The 22,048-nt window shown below is 43.4% G+C and overlaps 2 protein-coding genes across 4 annotated transcripts in view; one reads left to right on the forward strand and one right to left on the reverse strand.

Moving 5' to 3' along the window:
- Positions 1–4,514: 4,514 nt before the first annotated feature.
- LOC141204583 (uncharacterized) lies at positions 4,515–14,581 on the reverse strand. Of its 3 annotated transcripts, XR_012275464.1 has the most exons (3): positions 14,377–14,581; positions 7,162–7,368; positions 4,515–4,728 (listed from the first exon to the last, which is right to left on the reverse strand). XR_012275464.1 is itself a non-coding variant. In XM_073663948.1 (2 exons), exons 1-2 carry the CDS (start codon positions 14,447–14,449, stop codon positions 13,072–13,074), a joined length of 657 nt encoding a protein of 218 aa, XP_073520049.1. In that variant the 5' UTR covers positions 14,450–14,581; the 3' UTR covers positions 11,734–13,071. The 3 variants fall into 3 exon arrangements, 1 of the variants encoding a protein (XP_073520049.1); XR_012275458.1 differs by lacking the exons at positions 4,515–4,728; positions 7,162–7,368 and adding an exon at positions 11,734–13,702; XM_073663948.1 differs by lacking the exons at positions 4,515–4,728; positions 7,162–7,368 and adding an exon at positions 11,734–13,702 and having other exon boundaries at positions 14,424–14,581.
- The window catches only part of TDRD3 (tudor domain containing 3), a 407,068-nt gene continuing 399,593 nt past the window's right edge, over positions 14,574–22,048 (forward strand). The window contains exon 1 of the mRNA XM_073663947.1: positions 14,574–14,821. Coding sequence (XP_073520048.1) covers positions 14,778–14,821 — 44 coding nt within the window. The 5' untranslated portion in view covers positions 14,574–14,777. The remainder of the gene's footprint in view (positions 14,822–22,048) is intronic.

Raw genomic sequence — 22,048 nt, forward strand, 5'->3', positions numbered from 1 at the left:
AGCAGGGCTTGGAAAGGAAGGAGTGATGTTTGGAATGCAGACTTTGATGAAATGGTCTGCGGGTGTCGTGTCGTGTTTGGAGAGCCAATGATGTGCCTAAACAGTGGAAAACACAGACAAGTTACCCCATTTTGGAAACTACACCCCTCAAGGATTTTCTCCAGGGGTATAGTGAGCATTTTGAACCCACAGGTACTACACAGAATCTTATAATATTAGGTCATCATATTGAAAATTTTCATTTTTTTTTCACAAAAATTTAGTTTTAGCTCCAAATTTGTAATTTTTATAATGGATAATAGAAGAAAACGGCCCCATAATTTGTTATGCCATTTCTCCTGAACGCGATGATGCCCCATATGTCATCAGAATTTACTGCTAGGCCACACGTCAGGGCTGAGAAGGAAGGAGTACTCTTTGGCTTTCGAGCACAGATTTTGGTAGAATAGTTTGTGGGCGACATTTACAGAGCCCCAAAGGTGCCAAAACCGCAGAAAATCCCCAAAAGGGACCCCATTGTATAAATTTCTCAATGAATTCATCTACTGCTGCAGTTACTATTATGTAACATCCACGCCAGGCTTTATTCTGGAAAATTCCGAATATCTCAGGATACTGCCCATACATTGTGCCCCCATAAAATGTAGTGCCCCCATATATTGTAGCGTACCCATACATTTCTCCTGGTGACACACACCCCATAAATCGTTAAGTGCTCTCCCCGCTACAATAATGCCAAACATGTGGCCGCTCACTGCAGTTTAGACACAGTGGGGCATTTGGATTTTATTTGAGGGGGTGGGAGCTGTCGCTTTTCCAGAGTCGTTTTTCTACTAGTAACGTGGGACCCCCTATAGTTTCAGTGACAGATGACGGACCTGAGATGAGGCTGGTTTTGTGTGGGATAAATTAGGTGTTTTATTGGTATCATTTTGGGGTACATAATTTTCGATTGCTTCCAGAATAAGACTGGATCGGCAGTCTACGCTGAGAATTTATGTTGGGGTTTCTGCGTAAATCCCACAAAAATGCAATTCAGACGAAATTTCCAATGGAACCACCACCATAATGAGGCAAATGGAGACACTTTGGAGTAAGTTTTGACATCTGCTCCATATTTTTAGGCACACACAGATCTGTCATCGTCCACACTTGTGTGCTAAAAAAAAAGCCTAAAATGATGGTACGCCGCGGGAACAGAGACCAGTCCAAAGGGACTCCATCAGACTCATAAGTGAGTGGCTCCATCTGCGTTTTTTGTCTGAATTGCGGTTCTGGTGAATTTACACGGAAACCCCAACGTAAGTGCTCAGCGGAGAGCGCAGGATAAATGTGAGCCAAGCCTTATTCTGATTTTTTGGGAGGTAGAATGAAGAAATAAACAGCAGTACAAGCACAGTCCTTATTTTTATTTTTGGGTTGTTCACCGTGCGGTATAAGTGATAAGGGGGATTTATTCTTCGGGTCGGTGCGATTACAGCGATACCAGATTTATATTGTTTTTTTTTTAGGTTCTGCTGCTATCACACAGTAATTTTTTTTTTATAAAAAGTAGTTATTTTCGTTGATATTCTGAGAGATATAACTTTTTTATTTTTTGGTGAACAGAGCTGTATGAGGGCTTATTTTTTGAGTGACGAGTTGCAGATTTTTTTGGCACCATTTTGGGGCACAAAGTAATTTTTGATCGCTTTTTATTCAGATTTTTCAGACACATAATGAACAAAAAACAGTAATTCAGTTATTGTTTTTATTTTTTGCGCCATTCGCCGTGTGGTAAAAGTGATAAGATCGATTTGTCCATTGGGTCGGTATGATTACAGCGATAAGATTTATATATATTTTTTATGGTTTGCTATTTTTACACACTAAAAGCAGTATTTTACAAAAAAGAATTCGATTTTGCATCGTCACATTCTAAGAGCTGTAACTTTTTTATTTTTTTGCTGAATGAGCCATATTAGGGCTTGTTTTTTCGGGACGATTTGGCGTTTTTATTTATATATATATATTTTACATATGATCGCTTTTTATTCACTTTAGTCAGTATGATGAAAAAGCGTCATTTTCAGCGTGTTTTTTATTTACTTTTTTTACGGTGTTCGCCAAATGGAATAAATAACGTAACAGTTTCATAGAGCGGGTCGTTCCGGACACGGCGATACCAATTATGTGTAAGTTTTTTTGTTTATTTTCGCTTTATCACAAACGCTGCGTTTTGAGTGGCGAAACGGATTTTAGTGATTTGTGTGCACTTTTTTGTATTCTTTTTTTTTTTTACTTTTTCACTATATCCCACTGTGGGATATGTGTGATTTTCATTTTGATCACTGATCTCATACACTGCAGTACTCACTGTCAGTGAGTCACTGACTCAGCCTGTGAGACCCAGCTTATTGCTGGATCTCATAGGCCACCGTACCCTGGGATCATCACATGATCTCAAGGTACCATGGTAACCATCAGGACCCGCGATTCTAATCGCGGGTGTCCGATGGTTACTAAGGGGGTCACAAAACCCCCTTGTAAGCACTTAAATACCACGGTCACGATTCACAGCGATATTTAAGGGGTTAATCGGCCCCGATCAGCCGATACAGCTGACACCCGCAGGAATTGCCGCTGCCGGGCGGAGCTGTTCACTTATGCCTCAGCGACACATTTTCACGGCACTGAGGCATTAAGTACCCATAATGACTGCCGTAAAAATGCGTTACGGCAGTCGTTAAGGGGTTAAACATAAGGTCCCATTCCTGAAGGTTAGATGGGTCGTCTGTGGTTTTGAGATAGACAGGCCTGCTGGGATACAGTCGTAGGCTAGGTATCATTCTAAGGTTGCTACTTCCCAGAGGTACCTCATTTCCTTTAATAGTAGCTGTTCCAATAGTTTGAGGGTTTCTTTTGTGTTGTGGATGTTTTCGGAGTTAGGTTTGGAGGGTGGTTGTTGGTGGGCTACATTAAAAAATTTTTTGATATTAAGAATACGATCTTTTCTATCTGCCCACAAGTCGCCCATGGTGGTCGTGAGTGTGTGAGAGTTTAAAGAGAGAGGTGGACCTACTTAGCTGCCTCTATAGTGCTGTGTAGGATAACAGTTATATATCTAAAAGAGGCGCTGGTAGTTCAGCATAGTTGGTCTTGCAGCAAGTTGGACAATCACCACAGTATGTCAAAGGATAATTAGTAAATAATTACTAACTCACGCTAGACCCAGGCTGTCAGGGATCACCACAGGGACGACACCGGGGAGATCACGCAATATCTCGCCGTTGCCGTCACGCTGTCCGTATTTCGTCTGGAGTCGCGAGCACATGATCCAGACTACTCACTCCTTGGGCATCGGCGAGCACGCAGAAAGCATATGGTGTCACACCTCCAAATTCCAGCTCCAGGAATATGTGTGTACGCCCCGTACTGTTGCTGCCGGCTGCATGATAGCCCGATTATTAATATTATCTGCCACCACCGGCCGAGTTTGAAATATAATACAGGCCTGGCCGGACACCTGCGTTTGGTAGCGTATATGGCTTTGGGGAGGGGAACGATTACAGGATAAAAGAAACAGAACTATTACATTTTATATTTAATCCAAAAGGGAGGCACTGTTTAGGAAAAATATATACAAGAATGTTACAAAGGAGACATTAAAATACATAAGCAGATACATAAAATAAACAGGATAAAAAGGAGAAACTTACACTATACGATAACTGACATGATTCAATATAGGTGGAGGGGAGACGCTCCGTTTAAACTGTTATCGAACAGGGTCCTCCACTATGATAGACATATACACCTGGGCAAAGAACACGGCTTCAGTCTCAACAAACTATTTTATTCTGAAGGGAGAACCCCCCCCCTGTGATGACATCACAGGGGCTGGGCTCCACCCTTCAAATTTGTATTAAAAAACTGTTTTTTGGGATAACTCATCGCTCGTTGACTTCAAAAGTGATATCATATTTTCTATTATGATTTTACCTTAATGTAGAGGCCACACATCGCATAGTTGCAGTCTGCTATTCTGGTGTTTTTGCGCTACAGCTCCCTGATTCTGCTTACAGCCATGGAAAACTATGGATACATTCCTGGGCTGATTCTGCCACTAAAAATATAGATCCCATTATTGCCGGACATATGGAACTCACAATATTTCATATCGGAGTCGGTGTGTCTATGGATTTCTTCTTTGAAGCTCGGGAAGCAAGCTCCAACAGTTAAACGCGAATTATTGGAATCCTGCCACTAATTACCCCTGCGTCTTTCAGGGACAAGATGCTCGCATTCTAAGTAACTTGGTGGCACCTCTTGGCTGCCATTTGTTTGTGTAAGAGACAGCTTGGTACTGACAAAAGGGAGAAATGGTCAATATACATGTCAGGGAAATATGGAAGAACATTTTCCTGACATCAATATCTCCCTGACACAGGCGAAAAAGTAAAAGAGGATACTAATGGTAAAAAGAAAAATTATTTTTTTATTATTGATTAAAAATAATTGATAAAAACGCTCTTTAAAATGCGTAATAAAAGTAGAGGTGAAGGAAGACAGTCCCAAGGAAGTGTATAAGTGATGGTACTGGTGAAGGAGTGGGTGTTTCACTTCGGTATTACGCTGGATCTCATCAGCGGTTCCTGATGTTGCCGGGAGCCAGCCGGCAGGTGCACAGCGCATGTGCCTGCCATTTTGCTTCGGGAAGACAAGGAGGGGGCCAGGGGATGTCGTTACCTGTACAACAGAAGGGAGAAAAATTTTTTTTACAGTGGAATTCACTTTTTTTACGTGATTGCCGTTATTCATTAAATAATAGTGTTATCAGTGACTATAAAAACCGACCCTGATCGTGTTCTCCAGGGTCTCAGCTATACCTGTTAGCAGAAACCCCAGAGATTTTCCAACTTTGGGGGGCGCTTTTACCTCATTTCTCGACGCAGTTCTAAAACAGAGATGGAGAAATAAGGCCCCTTAATGATGGCGGTTTTAATGTATATCGGTGGACGTTAAAAGAGCTGAAATGTTTTTTTCTTGTTCAGATTTAAAACAATTTTTGCATTTTTTTCGCTTTACGTGGGGCCTAATTTTTAATGTTATTTTCATACTCATTTTTTGGCCAATATCATTTGGGAAAAACAAAAATACGTCTTTTTCTCATTTTTTATGACCACAAAGGATCACTAAACTACATGTTATAAATTATTCCCCTTTCACAATCAATTTTTATATATTGGACACGTTTTTTTACGAGGGCAGGGCTAATAACAGTGATTTGAATTGTCCTCAGCGGTTTTATTTTTCCTTTATTTCATACACTGTGCCTCCATACAGCCATCAGAGACTTTTGGGAGACATTGAGGTGAAACAGTCACATAGAATAGCGCCATTAACCTGCAGATATGAGGTTAATCTGCAGGTTGATGAACTTTATTCCTCCTGGGAACTGCCAGCTGTTAGCCATAAAGGTGTGCCAATGCGGCTACAGTAGGCAGACATCAGCATGTCCCAGTTCTCTGACTGACATCCGACTCTACATGGCTGAACCAGCTGTCAGTTAAAGTACTGAGGCACCTGTAGAATGTAAGCCCGCAAGGGCAGGGTCCTCTTCCTTCTGTACCAGTCTATCATTGTTTATTTGTTACTGTAAGTGATATCTGTATTTTGTATGTAAACCCTTCTCATGTACAGCACCATGTAATCAATGGTGCTATATACAGTTGTGCTCAAAAGATAACATACCCCGGCAGAATTTTTTCCTTTCTTGTTTCAGAGAATATGAATGATAGCAAAAATGCTTTTTCTACACTCATGGTTATTGGTTGTGTGAAGCCATTTATTGTCAAACTACTGTGTTTTCTCTTTTTAAATCTTAAGGACAGCCAAAAACATCCAAATGACTCTGATCAAAAGTTCACAAACCCTGGTGATTTTGGCCTGATAACATGCACAGAATTTGACACCAATGGGTTTGAATGGCCACTAAAGGTAACATCCTCACCTGTGACCTGTTTGCTAGTAATCAGTGTGTGTGCATAAAGGCTGAATGAGTTTCTGGGATCCAGACAGACTCTTGCATCCTTCATACAGCCACTTACGTTTCTGGATTGTGAGTCATGGGGAAAGCAAAAGAATTGTCAATGGATCTACTGGAAAAAGGTAGTTGAACTGTATAACACAGGAAAGGGATACAAAAAAACCCCCAAGAAATTGATAATGCCAATCAGCAGCGTTCAAACTGTGATTAACAAATGAAAATTTAGGGGCTCTGTAAAAACCAAACCACGGGCAGGTAGGCCAACAAAAATTTGGGCCACAACTGCCACGAAAATTGTTCGGGATGCAAAGAAAACCCCACAAATAACATCAGCTGAAATTCAGAACTCTCAGAAAACTAGCGGTGTGGCTGTTTCAAGATGCACAATAAGGAGGCCCTTGTAGAAAAATGGGCTGCATGGTCGAGTTGCCAAAAGAAAGCCATTACTGCACAAATGCCACAAAGTATCTTGCCTACAATACGCCAAACAGCACAGAGACAAGCCTTAAAACTTCTGGAACAAGGCAATTTAGAGTGATGAGACCAAAATTTAACTTTTTGGCCACAACCATAAACGTTACATTTGGAGAGAGGTCAACAAGACCTATGATGAAAAGAACACCATTCCTACAGTAAAGCATGGAGGTGGATTGCTGATGTTTTGAAGATGTGTGTGCTACAAAAGGCACAGGAAACTTGGTAAAAGTTGACGGAAAGATGAATGCAGCACGTTATCAGCAAATACTGGAGGCAAATTTGCACTCATCAGCCCAGAAGCTGCGCATGGGACGTACTTAGATGTTCCAACATGACGATAAAAAACACAAGGCCAAGTCAACCTGTCATTGGCTACAGCAGAACAAAGTGAAGGTTCTGGAGTGGCCATCTCAGTCTCCTGATCTCAATATCATTGAGCCACTCTGGAGATATCTCAAGCGTGCAGTTCATGCTAGACAGCCCAGGAATTTACAGGAACTGGAGGCTAATAGCCAAGAAAATTGGGCAGCTTTACCTTCTGAGAAAATAAAGAACCTCATCCACAACTACTGTTTGCAATGTAGCAATATACAGAAAGGTCAGCTTATTTTTCACCCCCAAACCGGACAAGGGATCTCTATAAAAGGTTTCTTCACCTGCAAGTCTGCCTTTGTGGTCTATGCAATCAGATGCCCATGGTCTGGTCTACGTTGGCGAAACTTCCCAGCCAGTTAGGGATAGAATTTCCCAGCACAAGTCCAACATCAGATGCAATAAGGTGCAACTATCCCTTCTGTTCCACTTCCACAAGATGTGACACAACCTTGCACATCTAAGGTTCCAAGTGTTGGAACAGGTTGGGCCTTCAAGAAGAGGACAAAGCAGGATTAAAATGCTGAAAAAATGTGAGGCATATTGGATTTTCACGTTACAGACATTGGAACCGAAGGCCTCAACAGAGACTATGATATAGCTAGCTTCCTTTAGGTTGGCATTGAAAATATGTTTTTTGGCTATTCACTATATTGTGGTAAGACCTTGACCTGATGACCATGTAGTTTATATACTCTGGATGGACTTTGTACTACGATTAAGTATGTCTTACATTACTAATTGACTTTCCCTTTCTTTCAGAATCATTAAAACAGCCATCCTCCTCCTCTTCCACTTCTTTCCCCATCACCTAATGGCATAGCATGAGCACGACAATCCTAGTGTCTACCTACATTCCATACTCAGGTTTTTTCCTTCTTGGGGGGCCCACCTCCCCTTTCATTTACAAACCATCATCATCTGTATCTTGTGATAACTTACTCATTGACCCCAATTTCAGGATTGGAGGCTCCCACTAGCATAACCCACAGTGACTTGCCATTGCTGTCTCCGCCCCTCATGTACTTTGAATGATATATCATCCCCATTCTGCCTTAGGGCTCCAGGCCCCTATAAATGAAACATATGAAGTTCTTATGGAGCACATCCACCAACACTATGCCTCTCTATGCTTTATATACTTTGAGCTACACAAGCATTCTCATTTTGTTAACGATAATTTTCGCTCTGAAATGTGGCTCGCCCCTTTTGTACTTCCCTATGGCCAATTGCGCTCCTCAGCGCCTCTCTAAGCGATAAGACATGCCCCTCTATGACACTCCCGGGTGATCACTTACACCCAGGGATCACGGGACTATGACGCGCTGCGGTGATGCGGCCCGATCATGTGACAGCCACTTTTGGTAACGGAAGGAACTTAAACGCTGCTGGCGCACTCTGCATATAGCACTTCCCTCAGTGACGCAGGTCGCACACACGCAGGCTTTTTTCCAGGAGTTCCCTACCCTAAGCATTCAGGTAAGGCCAGCTTCTATATATGAATTGAAAACCTGTGTCTTTGCACTCTCTGCCGATCGATAGCAGTGACATGTCTCATAGTGTACAGATATAACTGGAAGATTATGTCCTTTCCTCCTGCCTATACTACTAATCTCTTTGTTGTGCCACCATCTTACTGATGTTACTTTAATCCTCTTTCCCAGGTACCCTTTTTATCCTCCCAACCAACCCCCCCCCCCTCCCGCTCTGGAACCTTCCTGGAGATCCCCATCATTGGATTCCGAGATGTCACATCTAATCTAGCCATAATTTGAAGACATATGCCTGGATCCCTCTCCTTTTGTCATATGGAAGTTCCTGCATCCTTTCTCCTACTCTGATCACACCAGCTTGTATATGCCTTTTCCTTTTTTTTAACTTTTATGTACTGTGTTACATATTCATTACTGTATAGCCTAGTTAAATTACTGGAGGACTATATTATGAAGTTAATAATTATACCTCTGCATCAGTATGCATTTATATATTGATTTATCTAAATGGATGTAATCTTTTGATCTATGCAGTATTTTGATTGCTCTCTTATTTTGTATACCCACTTCCCCGTCCCCTTCTTTTCTAGTTCTGATGAAGGTCAGTATCGGGACTGAAAACGTTTAACCCAAAGTGAATGAAAATAAAAAGGAACTTGTTTTCAAACAGCGTGCCAAGTTTTTCTGTTCTATATGATGTATGGGTTGGATACCCTCCTTGTTAACCGGACTTATTAACTGCAAGAGTGCCGTATATCATCTTTCCCTAGTTGTGTAGTGTTCGTCAGGTTGTCATACGTCAGAAATTAATTTAGTAGTGCAAGGAAGTTTGGTATCTTCTTAAGCATTCTTTCATGCACAGGCCAGGTGTCGCATTGATAAGTGGTGTCCTTGCGTATTCCCCTTTTGTAACACACTCGGCACCTCTTTTGTGACTTACCTTTTTTTCCTGCTTGAAGGACCTTCCCCGGGAAATGCTGGCCTGGTACAATTCAAGGTCCTTCAGTTCAGGAAGTACTGGGGCCCGCTCCGTCACCACTGCCAAATATCAGGGCCTTGATCACTACCTACTAGAACTGAAGGTACGACGTAGAAGTCTGGCCTGCACATCGTGATAGAAGGAAAGCATTGTGCATTGCCATCTGTACGATGTGCACGGCCAGCTTTTTGCACCATATCTTGCCCTTTCTCAAAGCACTGTACGGCTGGAGGACTTGATCAGAGAGATCAACTCTTCCCCATGTACTTGTTGTACCCCACTACAGTCTGGTTTGACGATCTGTGTAGAGGAACCTCGTACAGTGCTGAGGGCGCTGCCATCACCATGTATGGTGGTCAAGAGAAGGACATCCCTCTTGTCCTTGACTACCAGCAGGTGGTCGCTACATTGGTGTTGCTGACACCAAGCCCTAGGTTTGGTAATGAAGAGGTGTCAGCCAGACACCCACATTAATAAACTGGTAAGTAAAGAGTTAAATAAACACACACACAGTCACCAGCCTATGTAGGAGCGTTCACAGAATGAACCAAACAGCAACTACCATGAATCAGCGTGCACCGCGATACCTGTTAATTTTAACAAATGAAAAAAAAATTGCTTGGGCTACCGGAAAATTTTCATAACCAGCAGAGGGAAAGCTGACAGCTGATCTTGATATTGTGGGAAGGAGTCAATAGCCAGGCTATTTATATCAGCTCACAGCTGTTTGCTTAGCCTTTACTTAGCCTTAGCCTTTACTGGCTAGTTTACAGGGGGGGGGGGGGGGGGGGGCAGAAAAAATTTGACATGGGGTTCTCCTATAAATTCTAACCAGCAAAGGCTAGGCAGACAGCTGTGGGCTGATATTAATAGCCTAGGAAGGGGCCATTGGTATTGGCCCCCTCCCAGACTACAAACATCAGCTCCCAGCCACCCCAGAAATGGCGCATCAAGATGCGCTAATTCTAGAGCTTAGCCTCCGCTCTTCCCACTTGCCCTGTGGTGGTGGCAAGTGGGTTAATAGGATTGGGGTTGATGTCAACTTCGTATTGGCAGCTGATATAAAGCCCAGGTTAGTAATGGAGAGGCATCTATAAGACGCCCCCATTACCAACCCATAGTAAAATTGTAAGAAAAAGACGAACATCCAGAATAAAGTACTTTATTTGAAATAATGACCCAGACTCCTTTATGATTCTTATTTTAATCCTAAAAATTATACTTACCTAATCCCCGATGCCATCATCATCTTTAAAAAAAAAAATAAATCCAACCATATCACTCACCTGTCCAACGTGAAGAAATAATTCCGAGTGTCCCACGCAGATATCACATGTAGAATAGTCACATTGGGAGATGTGACTGCTCTACATGACAGCAGGTTACACACTGCCAGGAGCGTGATCGCTGCTGGCAGTGTATAGTGCTGAGCTGCCCGGGAGTGAGGTCACCGGAGTACAATCAACTGATGAGCTCCAGAGACACCACCACTATGTGAGAATTTTCTCTCACGCAATGACAGTGCCGTAAATGAGATCACCGAAGCTCATCAGTTGTTGAACTCTGGTGACCTCACTCCCGGGCAGCTGAGCACTACACACTGCGAGGAGCGATCTACGCCCGTCAGGGTATCGCCAGCGGCCGTTTAGAGCAGGCACATCTAATGATGTGGCTGTTCTAAAAAGCGAGATCTGCATGGGACACTCGTGTTTACCTGGATTATGGTGGTTTATTATTTTTTATTAAAGGTGACATGGGCATCGGGGATTAGGCGTTAAGGTGAGTATATGGTGTTTTTTTTATTTTTTTTACAGGGGACGAGGGCATCGGGGACTCGGAGTAGGTGAGTATAATGCTACGATATCAGTCCATGGAGGATGCCATGCTGCCACGGTGTGTACTATCCTCCATCCACTCAACACAAAATGGTGGAGTTTCCTTTTTCCTCCTGCTGACATTACTTCCTCAGACCATTTACTGCGTTTTTGGAAACAAAAACGCAGCAAATCCGCAATCATTTTTATACCTGTGTTTTTGCTTGCTCAATTGAAGTCAATGGGAGGAAACTGCAGAAAAACCGACATGTTGCAGATTTAAATGCAATGCAATTCCTGAGAGGAAGATTCCTGATCATGTGCACAGCACTTCAGGATTGTCATTGCATTAGCTGCCACAAGGATTCCCTAGCATTTTCAGATCATTTCCGGGTGGGAAAACGCACAGTGCACACAGCCTTTACCCTCAACTGGTGAGGTGGGGTTTTTGTCACGCAACTGGTGATGTGGGGTTTCCTGTACCCCAGTGTTTAGAAATCTCTTATTTTTACAAAAAATGCAAAGCTCACGTTTGTTTTAATAGTTTTCTTATTGGCGATTGATTACACATAACAAATTTTTGACACCCACAAGTATCGGAAAATGTAATACTTTGATGATTCAATCCGAGGGCATTATGAAAAATGACTTTTAGGATATTGTAAATAAAAATCACAAAATTTTTTCAAAAACAAGGGAACATAAGTATTAACACGAAAATTGAAAACACCACAAGCCGTTCAAGACAAAAATAAAATATGGTCTTTTTTGGTTTGCATGAAATTAGTCATTTTTTTAGTCAGCGCAATACCTTAAGGTACCATTATCACAAATTGGGGTCTCGCACTCTTCGCACATAAATTTTGTCTTCATGTCCTTCTTCCTAGGACACTTGTCACACCTCACTTGTCTATCTAGTTGTCGTTTTCTTGGTGTATGCAACTGTTTTCTGAAGAATTTGGGCAATGTTCTGCCGCAACTCGAGTGGAAGTCGATTGTTCAGCATCCTAACATTGAGGTAGGGTTCTGACAGAGCTCTGGCAAGAGACTTTACAAAGTCAAGGCGACTGTTCTTTGGATTCTCTGGATAAGATGAAAAGAGTACGTATGCATTCACAAGGCTGATGTTCAAGATGGAGTAGAAGATTGCAAGCGGCCATCGTCTACTACATCGACTAGTTGAGTAAAGCGTGCACTTTTCATCCAGAGCATCAACACCTCCTTTTGTTGTGTTGTAAAATTCAATGATTTCTGGCTTGCCAGATTCTGATTTGATGCTTTTCGCACGATGAAATAAAAATTACCGCTTTGTTTTTCTTTGGGACGTAGGAAACTAAGGTCATGTCATTTGCAAATCCAAAGATTGCGGAACGTTCTTCTTTGGTTTTCGATGGGCAGAATTTTGGTGGAATTTCTTTCTTGTTCTTTCTAACTGTTCCCACGTATGTAAGTCCTCTTTTCTTCAACTCTGCCACAAGTTCAATGGAAGAGAACCAGTTATCAGCAGTAATATTTCTGTTCGTTCTAAGCATTGGGGTTGATAGACGCAAGACAGAATGAGTAGGTTTATAAAATTTTTTTTCCTCATTGGAGAGAGAGGTTCCATCGCCGTATTTACCAGTGTAAATATACGCATTTAGTAAGTAATGAGTTTTCGCGTCAGTGATTGCCATGATTTTTATTCCATACTTACGAGGCTTACTTGGAATACATTTTGAATGAACACCTTCCTCTGAAACCAACCAGCATTTCGTCTATGTACGCATATTTCCCAATTGAGTAACACGCCTGGCAGTTCCTAATGAACTTGTCAATCACACACGATATAGCTGCCGCACGGTCAGTCTGCTGCCTTTCTTTTCGGTCAGTGCGATTATCGAAGCGAAGGGCCAGAAGTATGACATAAACTCACTTCCAAGACATAATGCAATGAAAAATATCTCGCCTCGTGACAAAAAGAGCTGCAAGATCTTCATGATTAGATTTGAAAAATGAGGAATACATCGAGATGGCCAGGAATGCTTTGAACTCGATCACGTCTAAATCTTTGTAGTCACTTCGATCAGTATCAGTCAGTTTGAGTCGCAATTCGGACAGCTTTTCATTTGTATAAAGTATTACTTCATCAATGATGTCTTCAGTAAACAGTAACTCCCACGATGACTGATGTGTGCAATAACGACCAAGCTGCCTGGCAGGCCCAATCACACCAGGCAAATGCGATACGATGTTGTGCCTTCTCGTACGGATGTTTGGCTTTGGCTGTTCTCCTGACCACTTGAATTTGTTCTTTCCATAGAAAGTTTGAGAAGAATTTGTTGTACCTGGACGTGATTGTGGGGAGTCATCGACATCTGAGGCTGATGTAGTGTCTTCACTTTTGTCCTCGGGCGCATCTTCCTCAGACTCGCTATTGTGTTCGCTCTGGAAATCCGTTGGTACAACATCTCCTTCAGAGCCACTAAAATCACTCTCTTCATTGTCAAGGATTGAAGCTGCCCAATCCGCAAAACGGGGATCTTCTGACCTCATAGACTTCCTGGAATTCACAAAAATAAAGAAGTTTTCAAAATTTGAAAATGTGTAAAAAAGAATTACATGAGTGGTGTTGTGGGGTTCAGCAACGCCAAGACAGCACTTAGCAACAGCTAGCTCTGTTATGCGTGGCCAGAAGAGAGAGGCCTTGACGACATCCTTTTGACAAGGAAATGGATGAAAGCCAGTGAGACACGTAAACTCATACCAGCATTTTTCAATGAATGGCAGCCGAACAAAAATTCCCTGGGGTGTGGCAAACCCCATGTCACCAGTTGAGGGTTAACAACGTATTTGATTTCCCCTGTAACAGGCTGGTAGAGTATCACCAGTAGCGGGATAACCGCACCTTCCTGTACAGCAGAGCTGCCTGGGCCCCCCTACACTCAGCGATCGTCACCACCTCCTATTCTGTACGGATGACGCTTGCTCAGTGCTGTGTATACAGGGGGTCCTTCCCCATACAGCCAGGTGCAGCCGCTGGCACCTCCATCATGTACTGTCAGCGCCCTCTCAATGGGCCACACTATAGAGGTTTTTCTTCACACAGACACAGATGTCCCAGCCCCTCTAAGTCGTCCCGCCTCACTCACACTATGCCCCCAGGGGCCCCTTTATCAGTCACCCTGGGCCCTCTAGGAGCACCTCAATAACAGCCTGCCACCCCATATGTAGCACCTCCAACTGCCACCTCACTGCCGCTACACAGTGACTGCTCCTCCCACCGTCTGTCGCGGCAGCAGGATGTCATCAAAGGTCCTTTCGCCCACTAAGTTTTAGCAGCTGCCACCTGGTCACGTGGGCATGACGACACCGGAGGGCCTTCAAGCTACTACACGGTAGCGTCTACACTGTGGTCACGTGGGCATGACGTCATCAGAGGTCCTCCAGCACACTACACTTTAGCAGCTCGTCTGGTCACGTGGGCATGACGTCACCGGAGGTCCTTCAGCACACTGGAACTCGGCAGCTATCGTCCCCGGACTTGGGTTAATTAATGAAAGGAGTAATCGGCATTATTGCTGAGGGTCGCTGTGTGTCCGCTGAGACGTGCCCGGCTGCTGTGCTCCGCACGGAACATGGCAGAAGCGACGAGTCTGTCCCTGTGCCAGGAGGAAGGATGGTAAGCTGGGCCTGACACCGGAGACCGTGCAGCCATGCTGTGCCGGTATACACGTCTGTATGGTGGGAGGGACGAATGCCGGGCATGTGCAGCCGTACACAGCGGGCTCCAGGAGTGTACACCTAGTGCTGGTGCAGGGGTGTGATGGCAGCTCCGGGCACAGAACCCTCAGATACAGGGCAGTGTGTGCCCCAGGTACCTGCACTCTCATCATGGTGAGACTGAGCCTGACAACCCCACTGCTAACACTGCGTATCCCTAGTAACCAGGCTGACAGGTCAGACAGCAGCTCCCTATGACCCCTCTGCCAGGTACAGTATGTTTACACTTAGTATTCTCAGAGCCCCCTGCATGTTGGCATAGAGCGGCCCCGCGCTCGTGTTGGCTGCTGACAATCAGCCTCTGTCTCTGCATCAGCTTAGTTAATGAAATGAGGCACACAGCTTAAAGTTTTGTAAAAGCAAAATACCAGGAAGAATAAGGCTGCGTGCACACGATGCGTTTTTCATGCGTTTCCGCTGCGGAATTTCCACAGCGGAAACGCATCAAAAACGCATGTATATCCGCACCACATGGTCCCCAATGGCATTCCGCAATGTCAATGCACATGCTGCGGATTTTTCTGCAGCACTCATAAATCCGCAGCATGTTCATTAATTTTGCGGAAGCGCCGCCATTGGCTTGCATTGAGACGCATAGAATCCGTGTCTGTACATTTGTACACGCTGATATCATGCGTCTCTATGTGCGTATGGTACCCAGTTCTGGAGGACAGGAGACTCTCATCCAGACCTGGGTACCATTGTACCTGTAAAAAAAAGAATAAAATAAAAAATAAAGTTTATATTCACCTGTCCGGCGGCTTCTCTCTGCTTGCCGGCAGCGCTTCTCCTTCCAGGACCTGAGATGACGTCGCGGTCATGTGACCGCAGGCTGTCTCGCGAGAGCCCGGCAACCAGGAAGAAGCCAGGATGAGCGCGACAGCACACGCGGCGGCATCGGAGGTAAGTATAGCTTTATTTTTTTTATTTTTACGGTCACACTGTATAAATCCATGCCGTTTGCATGGATTTATACAGTGTGACCTAATTGTCAAGCACTTTCCAAGTGATGCTATCGCCTGGAAAGTGCTTGTCAGTCTGCATGCGGAAACACATGCTTTAACTCGTGAATCTGCATGTATTCTGCAGGAAAAACGCATGCACAATCTGCATGTGTTTTTTCTGCCAGGGAGATGCAGAAATGCTGCAGACATTTTCTGCTTCATTTCTGCATCGTGGGCACATAGCCTAAAAAACAAATCTGCTTTATTTAAAAGTAGACATGCCAGCAAGAGAAGAAACTGCAGCGTCAAAAGTACAAGCACAAAAACGCACTAAGGCCTCTTCACACGTCCTGATATTTCCGGTACTGGAAAAAACAGTATCAGTGAGGACCGTGTGTCCGTGTGCACCATCCGTGCTGGATATGTATGTACAGTACAGACCAAAAGTTTCTCATTTAAAGATTTTTCTGTATTTTCATGACACTGAAAATTGTACATTCACACTGAAAGCATCAAAACACATGTGGAATTATATACTTAACAAAAAAGTGCGAAACAACTGAAAATATGTCTTATGTTCTAGGTTCTTCAAAGTAGCCACCTTTTGCTTTGATGACTGCTTTGCATACTCTTGGCATTCTCTTGATGAGCTTCAGTGTGAATGTACAATGTAGTCACCGGAAATGTGTCCGTGTGCACCATCCGTGTGACAAGTACTGGAAATAGAATGAAGAATACAAATGACAGAGGTTTAGGTGTTAGATGTGCAAAGATAGAGAAAGATAGTTCAATCTGTCATCTATCTATGTCCGTGAGATATACTGTATATAATTAGTGCAGTGCGTGTGTACTTTTCTGTACTTTTTATTTATCTAATAAATAAAAAGGCCCTTATTTTTAATACCCACCTGAGGGAAAGCAGACAGTTGTGAGCCGGTCGTCATAGTCTGGGAAGGGGCCAATATCCATGGATCTTCCCAGTCTATTATATAATAACAGCTTACAGCTGTCTGCATAGCTTCTACTTGTTATTAAAAAGTGGGAAACCCCCCAAAAAATGATGTGGGTAATGGCTTTGGGGTTCATGGCAGCTGTGATGTCCGCTGACATCAAGCCCAGGAGTTAGCAATGGAGAGGCGTCTGTCAGACACCTCCATTACTTATCCCGTAGTCAAAAGTAATAAACACACACACAAAGAGAAAAGTCCTTTAATTATAAAAATCACTCCCTGACAATTACCCTGATTTACCCATTTATTGCCATAAAAATAAAAGTAATTCACATGGGTCCACCATAAATCCATAATAAGGAGGTCCCACGATGATCCCCCGACTCTGCTGCATTCATATGTAGTGAGTGGTGACATCAGTAACATGACCGCTCACACTGCAGTCAGAACAGAATAAGTAGCGTGAGAACCCGGCTGCAGTGACCAGCGGTGACTTCAGTAAGGCTACCGCAGGTCACAGGCAGTGGTTCTTACAGTAACCTCTGTGAGCCGGCCTATGAACTGCGGTAACCTTAGTGACGTCACCTCTTGTAAATTTCTCACGTTGCGAGCGGTGACGTTAGTAAGGTTACCGCAGTTCATAGGCTGGCTCACACAGGCTCCTTTCTGAGAGTTAAAAAATGCAATTTAAAACTCCCAGAAGTATCATAATTTACGTAACTGGTGCAGAAATGCTGCAGAAAATCTCTGTACCTCTGCTCTGCAGGCGACGCTCATAGCAGAACTGCAGTGACAAGCACGGGGATCTCCTGCTTGACCCCCCGTTGTCATGCCAACCCATCGGCACATTGTGATCATGTGACAGGGACATCGATGGGCGGGGATTGTGGTGCCCTCATGTTAAATACCGCTGTCAGAGATAGACAGTGGCATTTAACATATTAACAGCTACTGATGGATCGCGATTCCACCCGCGACTGTTAGGGGCACATGACTGCTGATCAAATCAGTTGTTATGTGCCTGAAAAGATGCAGACTTTGCGCCGGAGCCCGTATCAAACGTAGGGAAGCGACCTATGACGTATAGGTACGTCATAGGTCGTAAAGAGGTTAATTTGCTCTTTACTGTACCAGCAAATCTATGAGATTTCCAAAATCTCTTGCACACTTTGTTTTTTTTCCTGTTTGAATTGTAACCTGTCCGCACAAAATGACTGTTCAAACAAAGCACAGTATACTTTCGATGGACACCTCTATAGGTATACAGTGGAATATGTCGTCCATTCACTCCTATTGAAAAAAAACTGTAATGCCCTGCCTTCTTTTGTGGACTGATTCTCATCTCAATCTTGGCAGATTAGATTGATCTTGGAGAATAAAGACTCTTGTTTTTTCACTTTGTAATGATTTTATTTGTGCTTTGGTCATTGGTTTATTATCTTTTGGCTTTGATGTATTTCTGTGAAGTTTAAGGCCTATTATTATCTATTATTCCTTCATTAACTGTATCACAGTAAATGTTGCAGCATATATTGATCCTTCGGGGTTTATCCCACAAGCAACACCAATCCACATGAAAATATGTGCATGGGGCAATAGTGTGCATGCCTGACTGCTCTCCATTGACTGTCTGAGGGATGCGTGTCACATAGAAGGCAATATAGCAATGGGCACTGCTGCTCTACTCACATTAGTGACTTATCACCCCAATCCCATGATTGTTTTTAGTCCCCATGGCCAGACCCCAGTAATCCTGCAGTTGTCCCTTATTCTTCAACCCAAATGTGAATGAAGCATTTTTTTTTAAATGGGCACTGTTGTTTTAGCAACTTTGTTACCAATACCTAAAAAACTTGCAAATTACTTTATCCTAAATTATGATGTCAGCCGAAAAAATTACTCAGTGTGCCTGCCACCTAGTGCCATCCACCTTTCTGTGGAATTGGCTGATCATTGCTTGTTGTCAATCGTTATCTGTCTCTTGCAGCACAGATGTTGAGATGGATCACATAAAATGGGTGACATTGTTTCTTTATGCTCCTACCCTATCTGTCAAACTGAGATAGGCATAATGCAGAGTTGGTCTTCAGAAACGGCAGGCAAGCCATAGGACAGTTGGTGAGATGGGCTTCAGATAACGGCAGGCAAGCCATAGGACAGTTGGAGAGGTGAGCTTCAGATAACTGCAGGAAAGCCATAGGACAGTTGGTGAGGTGGGCTTCAGATAACGGCAGGCAAGCCGTCAGATAACTGCAGGAAAGTAATACGACAGTTGGAGAGGCGGGCTTCAGATAACTGCAGGCAAGCCATAGGACAGTTGGAGAGGTGGGATTCAGATAAGCCATAGGACAGTTGGAGAGGTGGGCTTCAGATAACTGCAGGCAAACCATAGGACCGTTGGAGAGGTGGGCTTCAGATAACTGCAGGCAAACCATAGGACCGTTGGAGAGGTGGGCTTCAGATAACTGCAGGCAAACCATAGGACCGTTGGAGAGGTGGGCTTCAGATAACTGCAGGAAAGCCATAGGACAGTTGGAGAGGTGGGCTTCAGATAAGCGATAGGACAGTTGGAGAGGTGGGCTTCAGATAACGGCAGGCAAGCCATAGGACAGTGAGAGAGGTGGGCTTCAGATAACAGCAGGCAAGCCATAGGACAGTTGGTGAGGTGGGCTTCAGATAACGGCAGGCAAGCCGTCAGATAGCTGCAGGAAAGTAATAGGACAGTTGAAGAGGCGGGCTTCAGATAACTGCAGGCAAGCCATAGGACAGTTGGAGAGGTGGGATTCAGATAAGCCATAGGACAGTTGGAGAGGTGGGATTCAGATAACTGCAGGCAAACCATAGGACCATTGGAGAGGTGGGCTTCAGATAACTGCAGGAAAGCCATAGGACAGTTGGAGAGGTGGGCTTCAGATAAGTGATAGGACAGTTGGAGAGGTGGGCTTCAGATAACGGCAGGCAAGCCATAGGACAGTGAGAGAGGTGGGCTTCAGATAATGGCAGGTAAGCCATAGGACAGTTGCAGATAGGCAAAATGCTGATAAAGCGAAACCAGCAACTTAAATAAGCCCTCTCATGGACTTTTTTTTTTTTTTTACTAAATATATGTGTATGTACTCTAATGTGTATGATAATATACTCGCCTACCACCACCTTCTTCGGGATCCAGCGCAGCTCTGGTCCTTTTCTCACTGCTGTCACCACACTTCAGACTATCTTACTCGCTCTTTTCTTGAGCCAGAAGTCTCTTTTTGGGTACGTTCACACTAGTGTATAAAACATCGGTCCCATTCTCATCAAGAAAAGTGAGATGATCTTTCTCACCTGCTGTCCATGTGCTGTCGTTTTTTTACTCAACAGCTAGTAATCTTTTCCAGGACCAATTTCAGTTTCCCATCTTACAGAATTGTAATGTATCCGTAAAAATCGGATGCCACTCTGATGGTCTGTATGGCATCCGATATATATTTTTTTATTTTTACCTCACACTGTCCGATTACGGAGTGAAATCACGGCATGCTGCAATTTTTTTCTCATACCGAATACAGCTGAGAAAAAATACGCAGATCTGCACTGCTTCATTGTCTAACATCGGTCCGAGTGCAATTCGATCTTTGAACGGATTGCACTCATCCGATTTATATGTTAATGTGAGCGAGGACTAACAATGTAAGTCTCTCTAGCCTCGTTCTGACACTCCAGAGAGTCTGCGGAGCAGTGACATCACTGAGAAGAGGAGCGGGACGCTGCTGGATCCCATAGAAGGTGGCGGAAGGCGAGTAATACTAACACACACTACATACACAGATTTAGTAAAAAAAAAAAAAACCTTCATGGTAAGGTTTCTTTTAAGAGTGGATGGTACATTATAGAGCATCCTCGCCATTGTAGACTGGTATGTTATAACTTGCTATGGCTGTTCAGGGCAGCATGACCATGATGTCACTCTGGTTTTGGGTGATATCAGGGGTACACTTTATATAATGTTTTTTTTTTCTCTTTTACACTGAATGCAGAATGTGGCAGCAATGAGAGTTATCTATTTATTCTCTAAGCTGTGATTCCTTGGAAAAAAACATCAATCTACAGTTTAATTTTCACACCATTTAAAGGGAATCTGTCATGTCTCCAAATGCTATTAACCTGCAGATAATAGGATTAATCTGCAGGTTATGACCTATGACTTATAGGTATGTCATAGATCGCCTCCCACTCTTTTGTGCGGCCTCCGGCGCTGAGCCCACACCTTTTCCGGCACGTGACAGCTGATCTGATCAGTTGTCATGTGCCCCTAACAGCCGCGGGTGAAATCGCAATCCACCCACAGCTGTTACCATGGTAAATGCCGAAGTCAATCTTTGACAGTGGCATTTAACTCGTGTAAACCATTGGCTCCACCCATCACATCGCGGGCCGCCGATGGGTTGGCATGACAACTCGGAGTCTGCAGGAGACCCCTGTGGTTGTCATTGCTAAACTGCTGTGAGCACCACCCCATTGTCGGCGTTGATAACAGATGAGCATTTTTGTTACATGTGCAATATAAGCGATCAGAAGATTGCAGCTTCAAGTCTTCTAAGGAGATTACTGAGGCATGTCAAAAGTTAAAAAAATATATATATTTTTTAAAATATAAAGAAAGTAAAAAAAAATTCAAATCGCCCCCTTTCGCCTCATTCAAAATAAAAAATACACAAGTTTGGTATTGCCACGTTCATAATTACACAATCTATAAAATATAAAAAGAATTAATCTGATTGGTAAATGGCGTAACGAGAAAAAGAATCAAAATGCCAGAATTACATTTTTTGGTCGCCACAACATTGCAATAAAATGCAATAAGGGGCGATCAAAACATTATATCTCTCCCAAATGGTATAAATAAAAACGTCCGCTCGGAGCACAAAAAATAAGCTCTCACGCAGCCCCAGATCTCTAAAAATGGAGACACTACGGGTCTCGTAAAATGGCGCCATTTTTTTTTTTCCAGACAAACTTGGGATTTTTTTTTCACCACCTAAATAAAAAAGAACCTATACATGTTTGGTATTTACAAATTTGTAATGACCTGGAGAATCATAATGTCAGGTCAGTTTTGGCATTTAGTGAACCATGGTAAAAAACAAAAAACAATTGTAGAATTTCACTTTTTTTGCAATTTCACCACACTTGGATTTTTTTTCCCGTTTTCCAGGACACTATATGGTAAAATCAATGGTGTCTTTCAAAAGT

This window comes from Phyllobates terribilis, unplaced genomic scaffold (genome assembly GCF_046119375.1).
Source record: "Phyllobates terribilis strain yellow unplaced genomic scaffold, ASM4611937v1 Scaffold_2__4_contigs__length_985480577, whole genome shotgun sequence".
NCBI lineage: Eukaryota > Metazoa > Chordata > Amphibia > Anura > Dendrobatidae > Phyllobates > Phyllobates terribilis.